General features: G+C 52.7%; 7 protein-coding genes across 7 annotated transcripts; 4 read left to right on the top strand and 3 right to left on the bottom strand.

Annotated features, from left to right (window-relative positions):
• The first annotated feature begins 410 nt into the window (after positions 1 to 410).
• Positions 411 to 1281, top strand: BO97DRAFT_409405 (mitochondrial 54S ribosomal protein bL33m). Its single transcript, XM_025696059.1, has 2 exons — positions 411 to 483; positions 636 to 1281. The coding sequence occupies exons 1-2, from the start codon at positions 471 to 473 to the stop codon at positions 803 to 805; spliced, it is 183 nt and encodes a 60-aa protein (XP_025546000.1). The 5' UTR covers positions 411 to 470; the 3' UTR covers positions 806 to 1281.
• A 271-nt stretch (positions 1282 to 1552) lies between these two features.
• On the bottom strand, positions 1553 to 5870 carry BO97DRAFT_357874 (uncharacterized protein; the record flags this gene model as incomplete). The annotated part of the gene is made up of 5 exons (XM_025692225.1): positions 1553 to 3127; positions 3233 to 3995; positions 4049 to 5079; positions 5211 to 5371; positions 5474 to 5870. The coding sequence occupies 5 exons, from the start codon at positions 5868 to 5870 to the stop codon at positions 1553 to 1555; spliced, it is 3927 nt and encodes a 1308-aa protein (XP_025546001.1).
• Positions 5871 to 6906: 1036 nt separating this feature from the next.
• BO97DRAFT_447288 (uncharacterized protein) lies at positions 6907 to 7537 on the top strand (the record flags this gene model as incomplete). Its single annotated transcript, XM_025698757.1, has 2 exons — positions 6907 to 7178; positions 7239 to 7537. The coding sequence occupies exons 1-2, from the start codon at positions 6995 to 6997 to the stop codon at positions 7535 to 7537; spliced, it is 483 nt and encodes a 160-aa protein (XP_025546002.1). The 5' UTR covers positions 6907 to 6994.
• A 904-nt stretch (positions 7538 to 8441) lies between these two features.
• BO97DRAFT_429877 (uncharacterized protein) lies at positions 8442 to 9836 on the top strand (the record flags this gene model as incomplete). Its single annotated transcript, XM_025697400.1, has 1 exon — positions 8442 to 9836. The coding sequence occupies one exon, from the start codon at positions 8442 to 8444 to the stop codon at positions 9834 to 9836; it is 1395 nt and encodes a 464-aa protein (XP_025546003.1).
• Positions 9837 to 9922: 86 nt separating this feature from the next.
• BO97DRAFT_278594 (uncharacterized protein) lies at positions 9923 to 10840 on the bottom strand. The gene has a single exon (XM_025691043.1). It carries the CDS (start codon positions 10700 to 10702, stop codon positions 9980 to 9982), a length of 723 nt encoding a protein of 240 aa, XP_025546004.1. The 5' UTR covers positions 10703 to 10840; the 3' UTR covers positions 9923 to 9979.
• A 3105-nt stretch (positions 10841 to 13945) lies between these two features.
• On the top strand, positions 13946 to 14827 carry BO97DRAFT_278604 (uncharacterized protein). The gene has a single exon (XM_025691044.1). The coding sequence runs from the start codon at positions 14316 to 14318 to the stop codon at positions 14790 to 14792; it is 477 nt and encodes a 158-aa protein (XP_025546005.1). The 5' UTR covers positions 13946 to 14315; the 3' UTR covers positions 14793 to 14827.
• BO97DRAFT_278605 (uncharacterized protein) lies at positions 14828 to 15525 on the bottom strand. The gene has a single exon (XM_025691045.1). The coding sequence runs from the start codon at positions 15268 to 15270 to the stop codon at positions 14863 to 14865; it is 408 nt and encodes a 135-aa protein (XP_025546006.1). The 5' UTR covers positions 15271 to 15525; the 3' UTR covers positions 14828 to 14862.
• Positions 15526 to 17418: the final 1893 nt, after the last annotated feature.

Consider the following 17418-nt stretch of genomic DNA (forward strand, 5'->3'; position numbering starts at 1 on the left):
GCAAAGACAAGACAAACGATTTTAACCCATAGATCGTCTGCAGAAGAGTCTCCCGATCACGACTCAAAAAGGTTTAGATCCTCCCGCAGAGCCAATCCACGTGCTCTCATAGTCCAAATGCACGGCACAATCGCTCTCTCCAATTCAAGGATCACATAGACGATGAGCAAGAAGCACTGAGAGAAAGAGGCCACAGGAGAACACAATCTGATGGCAACAAGAAGAACCCATCCAGATCAAAAAATAAGAACTATCTAGTAGAAAGACCCAGACCATCCGACCCGTTCCACCGCCCTAAACCCCATCAAGAAAGAAACCGACCCACCGACCGTTCACTCACCGCCAAGGTCACGTGCATCGCAAACCAGCAACGCCCACCAAACTTTCTCACCTCCGCCGCAACCTCCGCACGCAAAAGCCATCCCAAATCTGTTGATCACCAGCACACTAATCATCGGTTATTGTACAAAATGGCCAAGAAAAGTGAGTGCTACCGTGATCTCCTCGCACAGTTGACCCGACATTCCTCCCGGAATCCAACCCAAACCCAAATCCAAACACCCCCATAGCAAGCGGGAAAGAAAGACGAAAGCACCGAGACAAAAGACTAACTAACCCACCCGGAAAATAACCAGGCAAGTCACGTACCATCACCGTCCGCCTCATCTCGATGGCCATGACGGGTTTCTACCGCACAATGGTCCGGCCGCGCGCGCACCGCCCGCTCAGCATGCTCAAGTACGACCCCGTCGTCAAGAAGCAGGTGCTCTTCCTCGAGGCGACCAAGGGTGGTCGGAATCGATAAATTTCGGGGGCCCGGGCGCTCGCGAGCGTCTCTTTTCCCGCGCGGTCTTGGTCTGAGTGAGTGATTCGCGCATTGCTTCGATGACGGTGGCTGGGGTGGTCTTTTTCGGGAAGCGTCTTTCGAGCTATATATATACCTCGCAAGCTGGGCAAAATGCATGTATCGGTGCCATTCTCGCTCTTCGTTCGGATTGAGCAATCTACGGGGAAACCATAATTATCGTCCCCAAATTCGATGCAGTCATCGTCGCAAACTCCTCCGATGTCGAAGATATGATCATATGTATATTACACAGCGCAACGGCTACGTTGGATCCCGGGGGATACACTCAGAATTCTCTCTGCATTCTTCGCAGCTGCCTGCTTTTCTTGGTGTTGCATTCTGGCGTTTTAAAGCAGTACAATCTGGGTCATCAATGTTCAATATATCGCAAATTCCTGTCAATGCAATCTCCACTGCAAGGAAACAATCTCCACACATTTTCCATGAATCGCAAGGTTCAAAGCACATATGGATCGCACATGTCATCAACATACACGTATGCTGCATAAGGATATGAAAAAACCATCATAATACAACAAATTGGACGGGCGTTTCGAGGTCATTACAAGATTATTGCAAATTGTCGGCGTGCCAAATAAGCTTAATCACGATCGTCCTGCCGAGGCTTACTTCCCCGAACTGAAACGAGCGTTGTACCGAGCACCTTATCACTTCAGCGATGAATGTTCCACCGATCTACGGAGTTCACTCACCTCGAGATCTTCTCCCGCTGCCTCTGCCACCTCGAGAGGTTTTTTTCTGGAATCCAGGTTGACTGTCACTCAGCGCTGGTCTGCTGCTTCCAGACGCAAGCTTCTCAGGACTCGACTTGCGATCGAAGTACTCTGTGACTGTCTTCGTCTGCGATGTCGTCTTAATGGTGTCAAAAGAGACCTTGGTCCTCTTGTTGATTGTAGATCGCGGGGTTCCGGCTTCGGTGACGTCGTGCGCTGTGTCTCCGGCAGAAGCTCTCGCTGCTGGGCCACTTGACTTCTCCTGAATCCTTCTCGATTCTTGTTGCTGCTTGGAGTATGTCCGCCGGGAGCGCATGAAGCTTTCCTCGCCGACGTTTACTGCCGAGCTACCTTGGCTGCAGCCAATCTCCATACTAGATAGCTTGCGTTTTCCTCGTTGAGACACTGGACTCTCCTTTTCGAATGTGACCGTTCTGTGCTTTGTTCTGTTATCACTGAGCTTATTCTTCTCATCACATACGCGTGACTTAAGCACCGTGGGCGCTCTATCGCCTCCGCGCGAGCTCGCCTTGTCGTTTTCTGCTGCAGCATTTGGAGATTTGTCTGCACAGTGACTCGGGTCTTGTTCCACTGTGTCTTTCCCTTCACACGTGGACAGGTTTGCGGAGCACTTGCTCGGCGTCGCTGCAAAGACTGAGCCACCTGCCACTGCACTCTTGTCAGGGGTGAAAATGAGCATGGCTGCAAGGTCATAGCTCTCGCTTTCCGTGAACAAACAGTCGGCGGGAGGGCAGTGCTGCTGGATGCTTGAAAATGGGACAATGCCAGGCTCGAGCAAACACATTGAGTCTATTGAAGCTTCATCATTGTCAGTCTTTCCACTTCGCCTTGCAGGTGAAGGACAAATGGTAGCCTGGCTGTCAGGTACTGTGGTAATGATTCTTCTCGCTCTGGAACCGTTCTGCTCAGCTTCGTCGAGATTGTCCTGAAGTGGCAGCCCCCCGGTACTACCAGTCTTCGGTTCATCGGATTTCTTATGACTTTCCCGCTCACTTTCAGCGCTATTGCTGATTGTAGGGAGCAGAACCGTCTCGAGCCTGCCCCATGTCTCTGAGAGCGAGTCGGTAGGTATCGCCAGACCTGCTCGACTTAAAATCTCTTTCAGCTTGATTACCCAAAGTTCCGAGTCTTGGACTCGCTTGAGTAGCCCATAAATTTCATCCTTTGTCTTGAGCTTACTGCTTTCAAGGTCCGCTCGTTCTATCAGGGCAGCTGTGAGTTTTTCTTGGACTTTGACGCATTCCTCCTGTTTCCCTAAATTAGCCTGCAGAAGTGCGTCGAGCCTATGCTGAAGCTCTGTCGCAATTCTGTCTCTATCCTCACGAGTCTTAGCAAGGTCATCTTCAAGTGTGGTAGTCTTTATGTTCGCTTCATCGAGTTGAGCCAGGAGAGAGGCATGCCGCGCTTGGCCTGAAGCTTCTTGTTCCGCCAATCTTTTCAGCTCCTTCTCTTGCTCCGCTAACTCAGCGAGCCTGTCGGACAGATGGCGGGCCAGCTCCTCGATTTCTTTTGACTTCGACTCGAGCTATAACTATTAGAGGTTGTCCTCGTAGTCACCGAAACCACTCACTAGAAGATTTTGCTCAGCCCGGTCCTTGTCTCGTAAGCTCTTGGATTCAGCCTGTGAAACGTTAGACACATGACAATCATCGGTCAAGAGAAGCCATTGTACCAGATCTGACTTTGTGTCATTGAGTTGCTTCGTGACGAATTCCACCATTTGTGCTAGATCCGCCTTGTCCTTCAACAGGTCGCGATGCTGCTGCTCGTATCTGGCCTTGATTTGTTCGCGAGCGACGATACTGGCTCGGCTCAACTCCTCTCGGACCTGGATCTCCTTCTTTTTGACCTCGTCTCGCAGGGCAGCAATGTTCGATTCAAGTTGGCTAACGCGGGATTGTGCCTCTTGGGTTTTCGATTCGGCCTCGAGCAGCGAGGCTTGAATGGCTTTGTTCTCGAGATCTTTGGCTCTTAGACTCTCTGTCATCTCTTCTGACTCCGCCGTTATTCTCTGCATCTTGGTCTTCAGCTGGATCTTCTCTAACTCATGTCGCGTGGATTCAAGCGCTGCGGCTTCGGCGTTCTTGAGGATCCGCGTCTCAGTCAGGTCTGCCTCGAGATGCGTCATCTGGTCGAAAAGTCTAGCTTCGTTGTCTTTCAATGCGTCGACAGAACAATTGAGTGTCTCGGTCAATGGTACCAAGCGCCCAAGGGCTTCTTGCAAACAGTCAAGATGTTCCGCGCTTGTAGAGATTCGCTCAACCAGGTTTGAGTTGTCCGCAATCTGATTTGTGGCACTCAGAAGTTGCTGGTTAAGATCCATCATACAGCTTGCATCTTTTGCACGATTTTCGTTGATTAAGCTGTGCAATTGAGTCAATTCGCTTTCCATTCTATCGAGTTATGGTTAGCATTCAGTTTACATGACCATAATTTCGGAGCGCACCGTGCTATATCAGCTCGAAACCCATCAAAGCATTCCTTCCCGCTCGTATCACTTTCCGAGACCTTGTTGCACAGACTATCAAGTGTTGAGACGCATTTGTTCAGGCTAGGACCGATCAGTTTCTCGATAGCACTTTGGGCGGTCTTCTCCTGATCACTCATGGTCTGGAATACGGTCTCAAATCGTCTTAGGATCCCCTGCTGATCAGCTCTGATTTGACCAAGCTTTAAGACCTGAGTACGAGAACATTCCTGAATGTACAACTCGAGAAGCCTAGTCCTCTTCTTCTCATCGGCAAGCTGTCCCAGAACGTATCTGGTCTTCTCTTCGGTTGTGGAGAGGGCCTGTTTCAGCAAGTCAATCTGATTCTCCGAGCGCAAAACCTGCACTCGTCCCTTATTGGCAGTCTCTGAAACTCTCGCTACTTGAGCCCTGACATCACTGATGTTCGAATCGATGTCAGATCTCTCATTTTCAGCGCTTTTCTTCGCCGCTAGGAGTCGGCTCGCATCACCGCGGAGGGTCTGGAAGTCGGAACCCAGCTGATTGAGGAAGCTTTTGATGCTCGATAGCTTTGACTTCCAAGCATCAATTTGAGTCTTGTAAGCTCGCATCTCGGAATTCCTTCTCCGGATAAGCTTATCGGATATCTCAAGCTGGCTCTTCAGCGCCTGGTTCTCCTCCGTCAGGCCAGAGATGCTAGCCTCCAATTGTTGTTTCATTTCGACGGCGGCAACCTCATTCTCTTCGCGATCCCTGATGCGGCCGTTCAACAACTGAAACAGATGCTCTTCTGACAGGGATGAGACATTATCTTCTGATGGTGCATGTGACGGCCTGACATTGCGTGGGTGTTGACCTTTGCTGGAGCGACGGCGCTTAGAGACTCTAAGCCTTCCACTTTCAGGCTCCACCCGATGTAGTTGAGCCATCGGAGTGCCTTCTGGAAGTTGCTTCTGAGGGATCAGATTCTGTATCGCATGGACTTTGTCGGGTCCGTCGAGCCTGTCACCAGAGGATGGTTCACAACCCTCAGTCTTGCTAAGTATCGACGCCCGCGAGACTCGCTCGTGGTTTGGCAGGCTAGCTGTCTTCCGTGCCTCGTTATCTCTCTCTGCGACTGGTATCAGAGATATTGTACCCAGTAGTCGGAGCTACTCACCCGAGGTTTCGAAAGGGGGGCCGCCTTGTCCGACGCTGTTCGTAGGCAAATGGTCTGCATCGGGTACAGCGTTGGCTTCAATAATTGAACCATTAGGGTCATGTCCACAAGGCATAATAGAAGGCCGTGTACATTTCTGTTTTGACTTGTGTAGGATCCCACTTGAAGAAGCCTGGATGTCTGGTCTAACCTGATTTCTATATCAGAGAAAACATTGAGTCAGTATATTCAGTGTACACATGCATGGCTCCTGAGTGCAACACACCTTGGTGAGCCCCTTCCGGCCTCACTCAATGGGTCGGCCGCTTTATGCTCGTTTGGAGTAGCTTTGTGCAAGGTAGCCGTGGACGAGGATGGCGTTGCTGATGCCTGAAGGGAAAAAGGCTGACGGCCTTGCATTGGCTTTGCAAAGGAGAAGGAAGACAGATCGATGCCAGAACTTCTGGGTCGCTCCATGAGTAAGGGCGATGGGCGGCTCTCTCGAGGATCGTCCTTCGGTGCAGTCGTGTCCTGCGTGGCCATTACAGCTCGCAGCTGTGGGGAAAGAGGCTCATCGTTGGCCACGGACATCTGCAGCAAGAGCAGCTCCTCTACCTCATCAAAAGTGGCATCGGAGTCGGTCGTTGCGATCGTTGGGTTGGGGGGTGTCTCGTTGGCCATCGCTGGCACCTCGCTAGTCGGCATGTTGACGTAGCTTTCGGGCTAGTGCTCGCCTAGCAGTGACCCAGAAGTGAGCACAAAGGATGAGAAAGAAAGCGAGTGGACGAAATCAGGATACAGAGTGCGATATGCACCAGCTAAGATAGTGGTAGGCTGGTAATTCTGAAGCTGAGTTCTGGCGAGGATTCTCAGCCCGTGACCATCCAGGCCGCGGGGTCGAGGGGTGCCTTCCTTTTTTGGCACTTCAGACATGACACTGCACCTGAGGCCGGTACAGGTGAGTGCCTCCCTGCCTTCCTGCAATAGACAGGTTCATTGCTGGAGCAAGATCAATTGCAGCAACTGGCTCTGGGACTAATTGCTGTGAGGATTGAAGTTGTGAACAATCATCAATGCCATCTTTCCGCAACAATGAGCGGATTATGCACGATTTGCTTCTGTGTTCTGCAGGATCGAAGGTTCTTCATGCCTGTCACAGAACAAGCGAGACATGTAAGACATGCAATCTATTTGTGGCCGTCAAGCAATCCTGGATGCTAATCTTAGTTCCATGGTATGTTGTATAGTTAGTACTGTAGTAGACTAGACGGCGCTTAAGCCAACGGACAACCCCGGTTAAGCTCGGCGGCAACGGCCCGACCAAGCGGAACCATTGGCCCACGCCTAACGCCGACCCTTCATCCCTCCGAGCGCATTCCGCCGCTGATTTGCTCCCGCGTTTCACGCCCAAGAGAATTGAAACACGCCTTCTGCTAGTTGTATGAACGCAGCTGACGACTCTCCGTCATCACAGAGGTCTTCTCTGCCTATCACGACTGCCATCCACGAATCACAGCCTGTCGACTCTTCTTCCCGAAACAACAACCCCGAGATGGTGAATGTGCTGAAGACGATGAACCAAAGCATGCCCGGCCGCAGCCGCTCTTCATAATCTTCCCCGCCTCTCCCACCCCCACCGACTACTGACATTCCTCTCCCACCCAGACTCTCGAAGTCACACAATGTGCGCGCGCAGATCAAGATCTCCCACCACCTTGTCCGTCCGATCGTCAATAAACTCCCGTACATAAACACACACACACACACACACACACACACACACACACACACACACACACATTGCCATGTTGTCAAGGCGGCTATACCTGGCGCCCGTGGTCGCAGCGCTGATCGCACAAGCCTTCGCGCAGAGCGTGCTCGAAAATGTGGACGGGGAACAAAAGAACGACGGCTCCGAACCAAAGAGTATCTCTTCCAAGGGCATGATCATCCTGTGCACGATAGTCGCCCTGGTCATCATCATTGGAAGTATGCAAGAACACCACCAACACCCCTCTCAAGTAAACCCACACTCACCACCCCGTCCAGTATCCTTCACAACCATCTTCATCGTCTTCAAGAAACGGCGCTGGCAGACGCGCGAGGCGCTCTCCTCGACCGACCGAGTCACTCCGGACCTCGAGCGGGCCTCGACGGTCAAGACCCCGACAAGCCAACTGCAACGGGTCGACATCCCGACCAGCCCCGAAGCCTTTTCCGGGTCGCGAACGCAGCATGACCTGGAGAGAAGTGGCGAGTTCGAGAAGCCCGACACTTCTGAGCTGACCGCGGCGCCCCGCGGATGGGGCTCGTTCTTCTCGTTTGGGGGGACACGAGGTCGGCAGTGAACGTCGCCGCACCTTTCACTCACGTAAATCACACCTCATGATTTCTAAATGTTGCGCGCGGGGATTGGCGTTGTGCGGATCCACGGCTACTGGCGTATCCCGGATGGGTTCTTCGTCGTCTTACCTTGGAAATGTTTTAGCGGGCTTGTCTCGTCTTCAATTGAGAGCGCCAGGTGCGCCATTAATCATGAATGTCGTGCGATTGCGATAAATGCAACCAAGACGTAGACGTAGGCCTGATCAGGGGCACTGAGCCCTAAACGGATAATGGCTGAGTGAATGGAGAGCTGGTTCACACTGTTGCAGACATTGCAGCCATTGCTATCGCTCGACAGTATATCACCCCTTCCCAAGAGAAGTCCACCCCTCCGTCCTTAAGACCAGAGGTAAGCGTCCCGGGTGAGAACCCCCGGGCTCCTCTTTCTTTCAGCTTCCCAGGCACCACAGTCCTATAACCAGAGGTAAGCGTCCCGGGGGAGAACCCCCGGACCCCCCTTTCTTTCACCTTCCCAGCCCCTCAATCCTTAAACCAAATAAAGCAGACACTCATGCAACAAAGCAATGATAGAATCAGCGCAATATTCATGAATGAACCTGGAATGAACAAAGCCGTAACGTCATTGTCCTCCAGTTGAAAATTAAGAATCCTAGACATGAATCAACGCATAGCTGGGGATTTTCTCGAGTGCATCAGTCAATTCTTTCTGTCTGTCTGGTCCTTTGTCTGACTCTCTCCCGCATCATCAGTGGCAGAACGCATCCCGGGATGGATATAAATACTCCCCCCGGACGTACCCACGACTCAGTCGAGATACCAAACAAACTCAATAGCGGCACCCAAGACTGGTTAAGAGTCATTCTCGAATCTCACTCAACAGCCACAATCGCAAACAACCCCAAGAAGATGGCGAGGAAATCGGATCCGTCGTTGGACGAGTTGGTCTATGTCTGGGGCCCGTATAATGGTTGGCTTCGGCCCTCGTGGAAGCCAGAGGAGGAGCAGGAGGAGAGTCGGTCTGAGGCTGTGCCGGCGGGGAACCTAGAGCCCCTGAAGCCATGTTGGGTGGGCTTGTATGCTGTTGAGCAGATCGCCCCGGTTACGCAGCTGCTTGCCCAGCAGGGGATTGCCAGCCATGTGATGGGCGATTGCATGTGGCGCCTGCTCGGCTGCACGACCCATAGCATCCGGACCATCGACCTGGTCATTGCCCGGGGCCAGCATGCGGCCGCCGTCAAGGCCTTGAAGGAATACGGCCGCCGGGACTCCCAGCTGCAGCGGCTCCCGCGCCGTTGGCAAGACCGCTGTCCCCAGTATGTAAAATCAGAGGCCTGGGGCTGTGAATACCTCGCCACCCTGCGCACCCGCGATGAGTCCCCCGTGGATTACTTGCCCGCTCATGTCTTCCATATGGTGTATGAAGTGCGCCGCTCCGAGTACCACACGCCCCATGAAGATCTGCGTATCTTCCATCACGAGGACTTGTTCCCCACGCTGCCCTTGCCCGCCCTGACTCAAGATCTCAATTCCCATGACCCCAACTATCTGTGGTCGAGTGACCGTCGCCTGACCGTCCGCCACAGTCATCTCGCCTGCGACTTTCCGATGCTGCGGCCCGCCCGTCTGGTCGAGGCCCTCACCGCACAGTGCTTCCGCGACGTGTATCTCCAGGTAGGGCTCGATGGCTGGCACTACCAGAAAGCGGGGCGTTGTCGATGGGTGGCCACCCTGCGGGCGATCTTCCGTGCCATCGCGGCCGCCGACGGAGTCGAAGTCGAAGAAGCACAGGGTGAGAAAAAGAAAGGGAAGGAGAAGCAGGAGATGGAAGCCGAGGGCGCGGAGAACTGGGAGGACCTGCACTTGAACGGGCTGGATCCGCGATGGTTCCGGCTGGAGAACTTTGACCCCCTCTTCCAAGAGTATATCAAAGACCTGTTGCTGACCCAGTCCCTGCCCAGCCCGCCGTCAGCCGCCGTGTCTCGAGCCCGGCTCCCAATACGCCACTGTTTCAAGGCGTCTCAGGCGTTTCTGGTGCTGAATACCTTTGCGTGGCGCCTGAAGGATGCCGGCTTCTTCCCGCCCCGCCCTTTGAAGAAAGTCCTGGCCCTCCGCGAGGCTGTGAAACTGAGCGACCACCCCATCCTTGGTGAATATTTCCCCGCGCCACACACCCCGGAGGAGGAGGAAGAGCGGCTCGTGAAGTGCATGTGGCGTAAAGGAATCCGCGCGGATCCCTGGTCCCCGTTCTCGTCCGCCCCGCCGCCTACCATCCGCTCATGCGCCCGCAACACGGAGGAGTAGAGACGAGCGAGCAAGTTTATATAGAGTCAATTGACTTCCTTCTCAGACAGATTAGAGAATAATTGTACCCCCAAGTAATGTCATTCTAAAACCTTAGCACATGGCCATAAGAAAGAACTACAGCAGCATGGAGACTGGCTGGCTTAATCGTCACTGGGACAGGCATGTCTCAAACAAAATTCCAAAAAAGATGCCCACCACCTCTCAACCATTGGCAAGACAGCCCTGAACTCTCCCTCCCACTGCCCCTCCTCCTCCTCGGTACCTGATTGTCCGATGCCTGAGGCTGTTTCCGCTGTAGATTCCGGAGTCACCTGGGGGACTGTCTGCGCGGGCAACGCGTCGAGGATGGGTACATCAAAAGGGCCTCTTTGGTTCTGTTCAAGCTGTTCATCTCGAAGCCGCTGGATCGTTATCATTCTACTTTCCGGGGGTTCGGAGAAATCAAGCTTTCCGTCGCCCAGATATAACACCCGAACAGTGATGGGAACGCAGATGGCACGTTCCAGAGGAAGTTTCGCCGGGAGTGGAAAGTTCCATTCGAGGTCGTCGCCGTTGAATTTGAAAGCGTCGCTGCGTCGGGCTTCTAGCTTAGCCTTCAGATACTCTGCGTCTGGCCGGGTCCTCACGATAATGGTTATCGGAGGCTGCGGTCTATTAGCGATACTCTGGTAGCTGAGTGAGAGAACCAGGCTGGAGAGAGGGAACCCGACCTCGACAATGAACTCGGCCTCCTGGTTGTCTCGCACGAAAGCGAACTCCAATGCCTGTACTTCAGGGACTTCCTCGAGATGAAACATCAAACTCCTAGCAATGTCCTTCATGGCAGCAGCGGCTCTGGCAGCGACTTCAGGATCTGATGCCATTTCGTAATAAACAAGTGTAAATAAAAATCGCTGGTGCCGGTAAGGAGATTGATGCAGGGAAAAAAGACAAAAGTTTAGAAGATAGAGGACCGAGGAACGCAGTTGCGGAAGAGTACGGGGCCATCGTCAGGCATTTATCTCTCATGGACTCTCCAGCCAGCGATAGAGCGATAGACGCAAACCAGCAGTCTCCCAAGCTTTGGACTTCAACTTCTCTCCTGTCTGCTGATGAGTGACTGAGTGGCTGCATCGTTGGCATCATGAGAGAAGTCAAGTTTCAGTTCGAGTGTGACCAGACTGAAGCCAAAATACGCGGCAGAGACCGCACCAGATTGCGTCGCTGAGCGTCTTCCAAAAGAGAATCCATCGGCCCTTTCGTCCATGTCGGAGCTGGAAAGGAGGTAACCGCTGATGACAAGTAGTACATCAAAAAGATGGCTAGAGTCCCGAGTTTTGCTTCATGCTCACACTGATGCCTCGAGCGATGAGAATGAGAGCTGGGATTTTGCTTATCTTGCGGGACGCTAAGAGAAGATCTTACTGCCAGCCACAAATCGGCAGCCCCCTCGGCTCTGTACCATGACGGGGATGTTCCTGGTTGCGATGAAACACGGACCAGCAAGCTCTCCTCAGGGATTGGCGTACGGGGTACACCGCTCATCCCCGCGCTCTGCCCAATCCCCGGAGATGATCTCTTGCACTGACATCGTTTCTTCGTGATGATGAGTTCCCGTCCAAAGGTCGCGGTCGGTGGTGCTGGCGGTGGCTGAGACCCATCATCGTTGCCGGGCCTAGCCACCCTGTTTCATCATGATCTCACAGGCAAGACACCGTAGGGGAGAGTAACTCAGTGGCAGTGGACCAAGGCTGCTAAACTTGAAAGGACAAGCGAGATAACGGGAACCGTCAGACTGGTGAGAGAGTGGTGTGGCTTGGGTCGGATGCGCTGGTAAGTGCCAGCGATCGATTTGTCGAATCACCACCAGTGCAGTATGAATTAGAGAGGAAGAATAACAGTCCGATTGGGTAGTCGAGTACAGGAATCGTGTAGCACAAGAAGGCCAGCGAATTCGTGGGTCGACGAGGCGGGGTTAGAATCGTCAGAAATGTTATCCGCCAGAGGAGGCCTCTGGAGGCAGTTCCGATAATGCTGCCATCGCCGTCGTGGAGCTCAGAGCGATCGGAGATATAGTTTGATGGTTACAGGTATGAAGCTTGAGAAGATCAAGACACAGGATGATGTGGAATGTGTGTCGGGCGATGGGCGGGATTTATATTATCATATATTGTCTGCCAGGATCAAACCCCACCGACACATCTGCTCATGTGGTCGATTGAAATCGTTAAGGCGAAAGAGGGGCCATGAAAATGGTCCGGTAGTTGCAGATCCGGAACCTTGAGGTGAAGATCCCAGGATGTGAGATGTTCGTTCGGGCGATGGACTTGGTGAGGATTGAGATATGTGGCCACCTTTGCCACTATCCAAGAAGCGAAGACATCAGAAGATCTGGGTCAGTCTGGCGCTTTCTGTTGCTCAAGGACAAACACCGCTCCAGAAGGGTCTCCAGAGTGATAGGGCTCCTTTTTTATATCTGTCGTTGCAGCCAGTGCTACTAGGGGGGAATCATCAGCTACGCTTGTAACACAGTTACAGTGAAGGAGACGTGGAGTGCTTTTTGTTGTGGTAAGACGGGGTTCGCTTGCAGAGAGACGCATGCGTAAGGATGAATTAACCATCATTTCTCGGTTATATAGAGGGGCTGTTCTCGTGTTTTATCTATCAGTCGTGCCCTATGGAGCCATCGGTGATAAGAGAGACTAGTGGCCTGAGGCGCCTGACTATCTAGGCATGGGCAGCTGCTCAAACCTCGAGGCAAGAGGTACAACCTCAGGCAACGACCGTCCCGGCGTCTTATCGGGTTGGCGTATCCGACTCCCGCGAATAAACAAGTTGGCTCTGCATGCCTCTCAACATGCACACGTCCTTCTCAGCTTATAATCATGGGCCTTAGTGATGATCTTCTACTTCTGAATGCATACTACTAGTTTAGCTTGGATAGACCATAATCTTGACAAGCTCTACTCATAAGCTGTAATTATCCGTTTGGGGGGGGGGGGGGAGGAAGAGGAAATGGAAGGATAAATGCGGCCCCGGAAAAGAGTTGTGCCCACTGCCCACTGCCCAGACGCTCCCCACCTTTCCCCGAAGCAGCCGGAGAAGAATCAGTGGTGCGGTGGTGTTGGGCTGCCTCAGGCCCGACAGATCAAGCCTGGCGAGCTTTGGTCGGGAGGCGGCTAGCCTGGTTCAGGCCTAGTTTGGCTCGTGGCATGGGACGGGCGGGCGAATCGTCAAGCGGCCATTGTCGACTGGCGGGCCTGGCCGATTCGGGGGGCCCGCCTGGGGGAGAAAAGCCGAACCATGACGAAAGCGGGATAGGAAGAGGGCTTGTTCAACTTGTTGCTTGGAGTAAGAAGATGGAAGAAGATGTAAGACTGGGCGGAGTGGAGAGGGAGTCGCGTGGTGGTTGGCTGGGCACGGCTTGGCTGGGTTTGTCTTGGGGCCAGGTCATGGGATCATAGAGGTTTTTTATTTTTTTATTTTTTATTTTTTATTTTTTTTTTAACTTGATTCTGTTTTCCCACATTTTTTCATTTCCCGTGTGATTGATTCGCTTTCCCCTGGTACGGGTTCAAATCCAGTCGGAACGAGAAAGAAGAAGTGACTGTCTGATTAAGGAGGTGTCAGGATGATGATCCTCGGGTGGTATGCAGACCAGGAGAGCTCGTCCTCCGTATTCGCAGGCGCATGTGATGCTCTGCCGAAGACCTTTTCTAGGGTAAGGAATTGATTGTGGTGGTGGTGGTGTATTCATTCATGCTGGTTTGCCGACCAGCGTCTTCTCATCCCATCCACGGTAAGGTCTCGTCGTCAGGTTCCCGAGCCAGCAACCAAACGGGTTGACAGGCGGCGGGTGAACTTACTGCAAGCAGAAAGAACATCAGCAGGTTGAGGACCATGTCACCATGTTGGTGGCTTAGTGCTAAAGGGACCTTCCTTCCTCAGTCTTAGTGTCTCCCTTCTAGACGGGGAATAGGGCACACCGTCGTCACATCGGTCGACCTCCGGGGGGGGAAGAGTTGGGAGAGGTGGGAGAGTTGGGGAAAATGGGGGAAATTGTCCTGCAGTCGCGCGTTGATTGCCCCAGTCAGGGCATGAGGATTCAGGAATGACTAATGAATAAGTCGACTGTTGCTTCTCAGCCTTTCTCCGTGATTGCGGGGTCGGGTCGCTTGATGCCTCGGGTGGCGGTGGAGACCAATCAGCATCCCCGGTTGGCCCGACTCAGCGGCCACGGGATAACCGGTTAAATGCAGTGGGCGCGGGGACTTGCCGGGTTGGCTCCGATCGGTCGGCTTAGGAACATGTTAAGTGGTACTAGGTAGGGTGGTAGTCAAAGTACAAGCAAGGTACAAAAGATGTCCTCCTAAAAGGGAAGGGTAGCATCCTACGATGGAATCACTTTAAAAGAACCGGACTGGGGGTGCATAACCAAGGGGGCATAACCAACTAGGGACCATGGCCACCGGGCTGCACAGGCCCTTTGAGGCTTGAATGTCAGCGAGTAGGAGTCTCCGGGATCGTGTCGATCGGGTACCATATCCCTGGTGGCAACCAATCCCGTCCAGGGTAACATACGGTTTTCCGTTCAATTCAGTCCGGTCGACGATACTCAAGTCGAAAGAACAAGGAGGGAGAGCTTGTGCTGCAGAAGATGTCCGGCCCAGTGACCGCCTGGCGAAGGGGGTGCTGATCCTGATCTCATCTCACTGCTCCCCCGCGGGGAGATCCGATGCAGGGGGAAAAGAGACACCCGAGGAAAGAATCGCCTCCGCGACGAGGCGAACGAGATCTGGGGCACGAAAACGAAAATCGAAAAAGAAGAAAAGGTCTGGTCGTGTCAGCCCTGAGCTTCTTGGCCGGCCCATCAGATGTGTCGATACCCGAGGTTCATCGCGAAAGTGGTCGGCTGAGAATCAGTTGCCGTTGCTTTTTGCCCCTCCTTGTCGTTCTTATTTCTCCGTCTTCTAGCGTTCGCCGTCCCGTTGGCTTGACCGGGGGTTGACCCGTGTCACTTGCTCCTCCGGGGTTGGGGTTGAGTTTAGACTTCAAGTTGCATTCCGGGGTACTGTGGCTGGGTTAGTTGGTGGACTGTCACTGGTGGTTTAGCAGCAGCGGCGGCGGCAGCAGCAGCAGCAGTATGGTCAGGCCGTGTGTTGGATAAATGGTGGATGGGTGGATGGTAGGGGTCGTTGTTATAGTAGACATGGAACGGAAGGAATGATTGAACGGATAGATGAATGAATGAATGAATGAATGAATGAATGGCGGAGGAAGAGCCTGCGGCCACCGGGTCGGCGGTATTGTCTTTTTGGGGGTTCGCGTCATGCAATCCCCGGATTCTTTGTAACGGTTTTGATGAGGGGTGTGGGAGTTGGTTGATGATATTTGTTGATTGTCTGGATTGTCGTGCATCTCGCAACCCCCGTTTGTCAATAAGCGATTGCATGCAAGAGACCTTGAGCTATTGACGCTATGCTAGCTATGACCCTGGCTGACCCATCAATGTCCTCCAGATCATCATCGGGGACTGACATCGATCGACGACAAAAAGCCGGGAGCAAGACTGGAGGGGATGGGGGATTTGCTGGGAAGGCAGGTTAGGTAATGGAATGGGCCAGATGGCGGTCAAGTGACGTTCCACACGCGGCTGCTGCTAACCGGCATCCTGTCTAATCCAATCCCTCCATCATCGGTCGGTCGGTCGGTACCAGACCAGATCAGACCAGATCAGATCAGGAGTGAACTCAAGTCTGCAAAGTCGCGTCGGGGAATGATGATGACGACAAAATGAGTTCGTTTACCTGACGATCTTTGTGATCCATCCACCATCATCCACCATCATCCACCATGATTGCCTTGGTACCTGAATAGTGTGGGAGAACACAGACAATATCATCCATCTAACGGCATGGCCCAGCCAACATACCGAAGCAATCATCGGCTGTCGCCGCCAACTGGCACCCGAGACCGTGTATTGTACCTAGGAGGTATGATTGATTACCCAGTGTAATGACCAGTGCAAGTGACTGGCTACCTGGTAGGGGAGGGTAGGGAGGGTAGGTAATTTACCCGACTCGGAACTCTTCCCTGATCCCTCTCTCTCTCTCTCTCTCTCTCTCTCTCTCTCTACTAGGTAGTTATTGTTTCTTTTCTTTTCTTTTCTTTTTTTTCCCTCTCCCCAACAACTGTCCATGCAGAGATGATTGTCGGCTGTGTTCAAAGTATATAGAGTCAGTCAGGTACGGTCTGTCTGTATGCTAACTTGAAATTGATTACTTCTTTCTTTCTTTCTTTCTTTCTTCTTCTCTCTACTCTCTTTTGTACCGTAGTAGTAGTATATCTTTTTTCATTCCCATCTCGGCACTCGGAATCTCTGCTCCACAGTCAAATTCTCTTTCTTCTCTCCGGCCGCTCGGTCGCGTCCTTGCATCCTCAGGCCGCACTAGACCCGCTTCGGACTAACTCATGTCGGACCTCCGCAAATGCGGATTGCGGATTGACTACTCACTAAACATCCATGATTCAATCATAGATTTCCTCGGCCGGAGTTGTTCTTCTTCTTCTCTTTCATTGTCCGTTCACCATCCACCTTCCATTATCCACCTTTACCAAAAACGAACTAAAATAATTTCTCCATCTATCGTCAAGCTTCCCTTTCCTTATTCCCCTGCTCTACCCGACCACCGACCAGACCAGACCAGACTACCCAACTCAGACAGACAGACCCGTGTGTCCCCTGCGCAACTCTCCACGCGCGCGTCTTGCCGGACCGGAGCCCCGACTCGACCCTGGGCGACTTTCTCTCTCTCGTCGGGCTCTTCCCCCACACTCCGCGTATTCCGTCTTTACGGTTAGTTTATTTATGATCCTGATTATTTTTATTCATTTTTTCTATTTTATTGGATTGATTGGGATTTTTCCTTTACCATTTCAATGGTTCTATCTACTTTACTTACCTACTGACCTACTTACTTACTTCCTTCTCTCTCTTGTCCTTCCCCATCCAATTTCCTCACCCTCTCACATTCTCTCCCCACACCCACACAAACTACGACTCCGTACTAGCTTCGCCGAACCCTCCCTTTCTTACCCGACCAGACTCCATCTGGATTCTTCCTTTTTTCCATCTCCTCCACCCCCCCCAAATCCTCCACTCATTCTCCCCCAGTCGCACACTCTGCTTACATCGGGGGATTTATTTTAATTCCTCGTGTGCCCCCAATCTCTCGCGCCCATCGCATTCGGTTTCCGTTTTCCCGTTCCCCGGCCGTCTGCTACTTACCGTGACCCTGTTCCTTCTTGTACTCATCCCACGTCCTCTCCACTCTGACTGCCCTGCTGTTCTTTTTCTTCACTTTCATTCTTCCCTCCTCCCTACCATCGCATTGTCTGTGTCGCAGACACCTCCGCACCGAAATCGCAAAACCATACTCCCCTATCAACTCCCCGACTTACCGGGCTGCTCCCCGACTACAGATCTGACTCCCCTTGCGTGGCTACCGGCATAGGAAACGCGGAGATCCGGCGCCAATAATCATCCTTCAAATCACCTGTAAGTGCACTTGCCGTCATGGACATCATCGGTGGATCCCTG

The sequence above is a fragment of the Aspergillus homomorphus genome, assembly GCF_003184865.1.
Source record: "Aspergillus homomorphus CBS 101889 unplaced genomic scaffold BO97scaffold_84, whole genome shotgun sequence".
Lineage (NCBI taxonomy): Eukaryota > Fungi > Ascomycota > Eurotiomycetes > Eurotiales > Aspergillaceae > Aspergillus > Aspergillus homomorphus.

What these genes read in the sequence shown, in the direction of transcription:
- BO97DRAFT_278594 (XM_025691043.1), bottom strand. Translation starts at nt 10,702, where the DNA reads ATGGCATCAGATCCTGAAGTCGCTGCCAGAGCCGCTGCTGCCATGAAG.
- BO97DRAFT_278605 (XM_025691045.1), bottom strand. Translation starts at nt 15,270, where the DNA reads ATGCAATCGCTTATTGACAAACGGGGGTTGCGAGATGCACGACAATCC.
- BO97DRAFT_278604 (XM_025691044.1), top strand. Translation starts at nt 14,316, where the DNA reads ATGTCAGCGAGTAGGAGTCTCCGGGATCGTGTCGATCGGGTACCATAT.